At 53.3% G+C, this 7,947-nt stretch overlaps 1 protein-coding gene across 1 annotated transcript; it reads right to left on the minus strand.

Moving 5' to 3' along the window:
* Positions 1–1,568: 1,568 nt before the first annotated feature.
* Positions 1,569–5,316, minus strand: LOC123080028 (transcription factor bHLH128). The gene is made up of 6 exons (XM_044502887.1): positions 4,695–5,316; positions 2,826–3,226; positions 2,616–2,738; positions 2,423–2,488; positions 2,090–2,158; positions 1,569–1,884 (listed from the first exon to the last, which is right to left on the minus strand). Exons 1-6 carry the CDS (start codon positions 5,080–5,082, stop codon positions 1,831–1,833), a joined length of 1,101 nt encoding a protein of 366 aa, XP_044358822.1. The 5' UTR covers positions 5,083–5,316; the 3' UTR covers positions 1,569–1,830.
* Between the last annotated feature and the right edge of the window lie 2,631 nt (positions 5,317–7,947).

A 7,947-nucleotide genomic window follows, 5' to 3' on the forward strand; every position in this document is an offset into this window, starting at 1 on the left:
CACATCGGGTCATCGGAAGGGGTTCCGGGCACGCCCGACAAAAGATATGGGCCTAATGGGCCAAGGGGGGAAACGCAGCAGCCAGCAGGGGCTGCTGCACCCCCCATATGGGTCGAACCAGAGGAGAAGGAAAGAGGGGAAGAGAGAAGGAACGGGAGGGATTCGGCCTCCCCCTTCCTTCCATCCTCCCTCCTCCTTCCTTCCCCCTTCGGAACTTATGGAAGGGGGGAGGCCGAATTGGGGAGGCGCCCAAGTAGGATTCCTCCTACTTGGGGCGCCCCCTTGCTGCTCCCCTCCCTCTCCCACCTATATATACATGGGGAAGGGGCGCCTAACACATAACTACAACATATGTTATCCGTGTGCGGCGCTCCCCTCCACAGATTACACCCTCGGTCATATTTTCGCGGTGCTTAGGCGAAGCCCTGCGTGGATCACTTCACCATCACCGTCACCACGCCGTCGTGCTGACGGAACTCATCCACTCTCTCGACACTTTGCTAGATCAAGAGTTCGAGGGACGTCATCGAGATGAACGTGTGCAGAACTCGTACCTGATCGGTCGGAATGAGAAGAAGTTCGACTACATCAACCGCGTTGTCAAACGCTTCCGCTTTCGGTCTACGAGGGTACGTAGACACACTCTCCCCCTCTCGTTGATGTGCATCTCCTAAATAGATCTTGCTTGAGCGTAGGAATTTTTTTGAAATTGCATGCTACGTTTCCCAACAGAAAATAAGCACCAAACTCTGAAAGGTTTCGTCCTAAAATGTTTTTTAGCTAAACTACACATATCTATCTCCTCTCTCTTCTTCTACTAGCATTTCATCAGACTCTTAACCGTTGACCCGTCATCTCCACGTGGACAACAATTGTGAATGTCGTCACATCACCAATTTTGTGCCGAGGCCTCCAAGAAGTGGACGAGGATGAGTACAACGTGTAGTGTGGTGATGGAGCTGGAGGGCGCAAGCCTAACATTGATGAATAGTTAGGTGGAACCATATATTTTGTTTGAAAATTCAGTCTAATCTCATAGGAAAAAGGGTGCAGTGTTGCATGTTGTAAATTACAAACTTACCGTTGGAGTTCTTTGATTTGTCGTGATGCTTGACGATGGCGGAACCGGATCCTCTGGCATACGAATGAAAGGCAGAGGGAGCTACAGTCCTCTGACTTTGCTTCACGACATACGCTTATACAGTTATCCAAACCTGAGTTTATCTACAGCAATTGCCGCATTATTTTAGCTACAATGCATACTTTGCTCTCTGACTTGCCTTGGTGCTTTTACACATGGGAGCACTGTAGCTTCCCTGCCTTTGCTCCTGCAAGCCAGAGGAGCCGGATCCGACGATGGCAGCGAGCGTCAAGTTGCAGAGCATGATGTGGAGTTTCAAGTTTTTTTTTTGCGCCAAGGAGTTTCATGCTAACATGAAAGGTTTTACGGTTGAAAATTTAGAAGAACTCGTTGGGTCCAATTTGTTGCAGGAAAAATGAACTTTGATAGCAAGAAATGGACTCAAGGCAGAGGACCCCTCCAATAATTTTACCAGGCGAAATGGTGATAAGCAGAAGCAATCCAACTTGCGTTGAAATGAAAGATTGGCAAGGCCTTAATACTTAAATTACAACATTCTACTTGTCACCTCCTAGTCTTGAAGCCATTGAAGCTACTAATCCATAGTACAAATACGAAAGGGGAAGATGGGCATGGAGACTACTTGAAACGCGATGCGAAGGACATTTACAACTTAATCTCCCGAGCAAAACTTGGGCTTGCTAATCACATTGGTACAAACATAACCTCGCACATCTGGTTCTGCGGCGTCAGCACTTCTGATCGGCTGAGCAGGAGCAGTTTCCTTGGTCCTGTTTTAGTTTCTGCATGATTCCATTTTAAGATGAATTAGTATTACCTTCTATCATCTCCCTTTCACTCTGGTAATAAATATGTCATTACCTAGTCAGTTTATACTTGTGTACAAAATTAAGGAAACATGTTAACATGCAGTGCAAAATGATATTTTTAACAAGGCCTGCTGGAAGTGTGTGCTATTTAAGACAGCTGTGTCTCTGTGGAGCATACCTCAATTTGGTCCTGCAGCACTTTGATGTAGTCTACTGCAATGTCCAGCATGTCTGAAGTATTTGTTTGCTGCATATTCAAGAAGAAACTTAGTAACATGTCTGTACTACATGACTTCTCCCAGAGAACAGGCGCACGGATGTAATGTGAAATCTGAAGTAACTGGGTCCGAGTCATCGACAACTACCGAGGTTCTGAATTTTCATCAGACAGTGTAGGTTACCTTGTCTGCTGACAGAATTGATAGGAATCGGCAAAAGAAAAAAGAAAAAGAGGCAGAATTGACAGTGCCCATTACTGACAACAACAGAATAATTCAACTGGTTTAGTTACCTTGTCCATGTTGGGCACGAGGTCTTGCAACCTCCTAAGCCTCTTGCTGATCCTTGTTCTTCTTTCCTATAAGCATCACATACAGGAAAATTATTCAGTTAAAACATCCGATCGACACCGAGCATGCAAGGAGTATGATGGTAATGTTGAGTCAAGTTGGGAGTCCATAATGTCGCAGAGAGAGCTAACTGACCCTCTCGGCGATGCTCCGCGGGTGAGTGGCGCAGCCGCGCTTGGCGCGGACCCTGCAGGCGACGGAGTCCTGCTGCAGCTGCAGGTAGTCGTCCATGCCGGGCATGTCCAGAGACGAGCCAAACTGAATTTAATTTGGAGCAAGGCGTCAGAAGCGTAAACAATGGCGGCAGCACACAGTCCGGATGAGCTATGTCAAGAACGTACGTACCTGTGAGTCGATGTTGCTGAAGCTGGTGACCATGCCGTCGTCGCCGTCGGCCATCAGCTTGGCCTTCTTGCCGCCGCCGCCGGGCGCGGAGAAGATGATGTTGGAGTTGGTGTCGTCCCAGGAGCTCATGGAGAAGCTCCTGGAGAGGTCGCTGGAGCCGCCGCCGTGGCCGGTGCCGATGCTCTCGCCGGCGTCGGCCGCGGGCGGCATCGGCGTCGGCATGGCCATCCCCATCTCCGCGATGTGCGGCATCATGTCCTGCTGCCTCGAGAAGCTCCACTGCGAGCTCAGCCTCCTCTGCTGCGCCGCCATCGCGTCGACGTTACCTCCGCCCTGGGAGTGCGAGTGCGCATAGCCGCTCCCCATCCCTCCTCCTCTCGTGCCGCCCATGCCGCCATTGCCTGTGCATCAACAGTCGCAGAGCCAGAGCAGGTCAGCAGTTGTGAGAGTGAGTGACACTGACGCCACACGCCCGGCCCGCCCCACCAGCCGGCTACGTCGACCCAGGACACGACACGAAGTCACGAAGTCACGAACAACTGCCATGCTACCCTACACTTCGTACTCCACTGACACAGAGCTAAAGACAAGCCGGATTTGTCATCATCCAGCAGAAATGAACAGTGGTCGGGTATCCCGGTACGTACTGGGTCACTGGGAGAATAATCACCTCTACGTAAAGTTAGGTACGTATAAACAGATGATTTGCTTTGCAACTCGCACATCGTTTTCACCTTTTTTATCACCACCACTCACTTTACGCTAAAGAAACAGAAGGCAGCGCCGGTTAACGGCTGTAAGTGGCCTGACCCTTCAAAGTCGTCGAGCCAAGGAAATTGCTCTGCTACCCTCTAGTTTATTTAGTCGACAGTTAACAGCCATAGAAAAATACATAGAAAGACACATGGTGCAATTTCTAATTAGCGTTCGACTCATTAACATTTTGCCGCGTGACAGTCACATCAGATCGACGTGGACGCGACACGCATGGTATTAACCTGCCTTATCTCTGTGTCGCTTCCTCTGAATTTTGTTCGCTAATTAATCATGGATGACCAAGTGCTACGAATCGCCTGCGCGACATGTGCCGGTAATATCGAGCGGTATGCCTCGTCGGACAGAAGAGAGGTGGCATGTGTCCAGGTTCTCTGATGCCACTGCCAGCAAGGAGGGCAGGATGATGCCACGTCAGCGAGATACAATGTGTACCCCTACCCCTTGTGTTCTGTAGGCAGGTTCAGTGCACTGCTTGTATGTGCCAATGAATGAGGTTTTTACATGCTTTGCGTAGAATAATGAGTCAATGATAGTGCTGCATCTGAGATGAGATGAGATGAGATGGATAGATAAGGTGCTCTTAACTTAACTAACAATGGAGGACAGGATGATGAGGGGTGCTTTTTATCCGTTATTAGAATATGAGAAAGATTTATTCCACCCCTCCCTCTCCTTCCTTCCTGGCATTTGCCAGCCACCCTACAGATTAGGAGATTTTTCGATAAAGAACAGATTACTAATACGATCGAAACCACCATTGACCTTGATCGATGTGAGCAGTTCGTATTATCTAAGCACGGTGAGACAGTAGAGGCGTAACTAAGCCAGAAACTGAATTAGTTAAGCGCCCGCTAACTAGGCTGGCAGATCACAGATCAGGGTTCAGCGCGAACCAAGGACGAGCTGGAGAGCTCGATCATGGAGGAGGAGGAGACAGGAGCGAACGAGGTCGGCCACCGCGGTGGGCCGGCCGCCTAACCTATGGGGGCACGACACGGTGTAAAGTGCTTGCTGGAAGCTAGCGATCGATCGATGGTGGGCAGGGCCGCGCGCGAAGGTACGAGGAGGTAGGACGGGTGCGTGCGCACGTACCGTGCGGGTCGGCCATGAGGCGGGAGAGCAGCCCGGCGGGGGAGCTGCTGTGGCGGAGGAGCCCCGGCTGCTGCTGCTGCTGCTGCTGCGGGAGGGGCACGTGGATCTCGCCGGAGCCGCCGTAGGCCCGCTGGAGCGCCGGCGGGGCGTCCGCCGTCCGGCAGCTGGACTCGCAGGAGGTCAGCCCGGACGACTCCCCCGAGAAGAACCGGCTCACCACGGCGGCCACCGGCTGGTGCTGCTGGGAGGCCGGCGCGTCGCTTCCGCCCCCGCCGCGCGCGACGGAGTCGGCGAGCGCGGCGAGGAACGAGCCCGGCGCGGAGCCGTACCGCGCCAGCTGCGGCGGCGGCGGCATGCCCCTGTGGTGCGCCGGCGTCGGGCGGTTCATGGTCAGCACGGCAGTAGGCGCGGCTGTGAGGAGCGATGGGCTAGTGCGCGTGCGCGCAGAGCAGGGCAAAGCGGGCGCGAGGTGGGCCGGTGGGGGGTGGTGGCGGCTGTGTGCGTGCGTGCGTGCGTCCCCCCTGCCCCTGCTCCTCCAGCTCCCTTTTAGCGCGGGCGCGGCGCTCCGATCCTCGGATGCGAGGGGGGATGGATCGTGGTCGTGGGTGGATGCGTGGCCGGGCCCCGCGGCGCCCGCGCATTCATATAGGCGGACGCCAAGTCATGTGTGGCCATGTGCGCGCCCGCGAGGGCGACACGACGCGCCGCACGGGGTCGTCGGTTTCGGCCGGGCTCCGGCTCCAGTCCTCGTCCTCCCGCCCCGGACCAGACCAGATATTCGGAGGCGCGCACGCAGAGACTTTTCCTCTCTCGTCTCCCGGCACGGCACACCACGCGAGCAGTTTGCGGCGGTGACATGCGCGGGCGAAGCGACGCGCGTGGACCGGACCGGATCGGCGGCGTCGCCGCTGGCCGTACCTTTCAGAGTTTTAGGTCGGCAGCTGTATATTCGCCTCGGCGCCCGCTGCGTCACGGCAGTGGGCGGGGCTGTCAGCCGGACGGGTCATCCGTCTGCATCTGCTTGTCTCGACGGCATCGGGTTTTGGTGGATAGGAAAACTTGACGCTCCAGGAAGGCGTGTGCGTATTCTCGGTCCACTCTTGGGATGGACGGACGAATCGGTCGATTCGTTGGTCTGTTCATTCATTCATCACGTACGCCTCCCCGTGGTATGGTATATTCTCTTCCATGCGCGTCCGTGGATGGCTGTTGACACCCTACACCAACACCATCTAAGTCGCTGTGCTCAATTCAGGTCCACCAAAATGTTTCTTTTGCAATGTTCCCTTCTATTCAGGTAGAGGGAAAAAAAATCTTGGCTGGCTGTTGACAGCCTACACTGTCTAATCAGACGTGTTTCATTCAGGTCAGCCTAAATGTTCCTTTACGATGTTTCCTTCCTCTCCTGGTAGAGAAAACGACGTCTCACTTCTCTCGGCGGGAGGAACCCTACCCTTCCCCTCGCCTGCCTCACCACTTCAGGATGGTGCCTCGGCGGACAATGGCGGCAGGCTCAACCTCTCGCTTGGGGAGGTACCCGGTCAGCGCAACGATGACCGTCAACAGTGCACGCGTCCAACAGGGTTCGGGTACCGAGGTGCTAGATCTCTCCATCGGCCCCTTGCTGCTCCTATGATGATGTGAGAGTAGCCATCTCTCGGGGCTTAGGGTTTGTAACAATAGTAATGCATTCTATCTCGTTCTCCCGAGATCATGTAAATTTTCGATCTTGATTGTGATCACGGGCTTTGTTAATGGAGTTGAACTATGTGGTGTATCCTCTCCTATTCTCTTTGTGGTGAATTGAATCTTTCTCATGCTTTGAATTTCTTTATGTTGGATTGAATCTTTTGGGAATCATGAGGTTATATGATTGTCGGTGTCAAAACCGGCAGATCCCGGGTAGGGGGCCCGAGCTGTTAGATCGGATCGATGGGTAACAAGAGAGAACACGCACAAAGTTTACCCAGGTTTGGGCCCTCTCTATGGAGGTAAAACCCTATGTCCTGTTCTTGCTGATATTATGGAAGTGTCGAAGTACAGAGTTGATATAGCTCGAGATCGTGAGTTGCGGTCTAAACCCTAGGGGTACGATGATTGGGTGTATGGATGGATCCCCTCTACGGACTAAATCCTGTAGTTTATATAGGCACCGGGGATATCTAGGGTTACACATGGTCGGATGACATCTAAGAATCTACATGCCGAATCTAATCAGATATGCTTGAAGTACACGCCAAGTCTTCGGTCGTCACACTTTGAAGACCTCTGGAGTCCTTCCTCCTTAACGGGCTGGTGGTCCGGCCCATACCTTAGTCCGGCTGGGCTAGGACTCCTAGCCCAGGACACCGTCAATAGCCCCGAACTTGTCTTCGAAGCCGAGGCGGATAATCTTCGTCAAATGGTGTCCTCGGCTGGGTGATCTTCGGCTTGGCAGGCAAGTTCCTATTTTTGAAGCCTCCTAGCTCAGATACCGAGCTCCTTTCGGCCCAGGGCCCACCACGCGTTGTTTTGAGGGTTGTGCATCTGAGGAATCGTGTCGCCTTTATTGTCAGACGTCGAAACGTCGCTTTCCTTAGCTTTATTTAACCAGTACCTGGGCTAAATCCATGTCCAAGCACATCCCTAGTTATCCCCTTCTCACCACTCATCGTCATCCTCCTCCTCCAAAGTCAAGTTTGAGGAGTTCCCGTAATGGCGAACGACGTTGGCTCTTCCAAGCGCCCACATGCCCCCGTTGAAGGCGACTGGGGGAGTTGCTCCGTCACGCATCTCCAATTGAGTCGTCTTTTGATCCAGGGGTATCTTCCGGATCCTGATCTGGCCTCAACACGTCCAGGATTAGTATCTGTTGACGAGCAGACACACGCCGATAGCCATTTTATCCCTCGTGGAGATGAACGAGTATGCTTCGTCCCTTTCCTCCTTCGAGGCCTGGGATTTCCAATCCACCCTTTCCTTCGGGGGCTGCTCGAGTTCTATGGGATCCAACTACACCACCTGATGCCCAATTCGATCTTGCACATCGCGGGCGATGTCGCCCTTTGGGAAATGTACCTCTGATGTGAGGCCCACTTCGGGCTGTGGAGGCGATATTTCTGTGTAATGCCATGTTCCCGAGACAGGAAGTTACACGAGGTAGGGGCTGCCGACGTATGCAGAATTGCCGGGACCGGCTACCCCACCGGCACCCCTCGAGAAAATAGCACATGGATGTCTGAATGGTTCTATATAGCCGACGTACCACTGCATG

The sequence above is a fragment of the Triticum aestivum genome, chromosome 3D (genome assembly GCF_018294505.1).
Source record: "Triticum aestivum cultivar Chinese Spring chromosome 3D, IWGSC CS RefSeq v2.1, whole genome shotgun sequence".
In the NCBI taxonomy this organism is placed as follows: Eukaryota; Viridiplantae; Streptophyta; class Magnoliopsida; order Poales; family Poaceae; genus Triticum; species Triticum aestivum.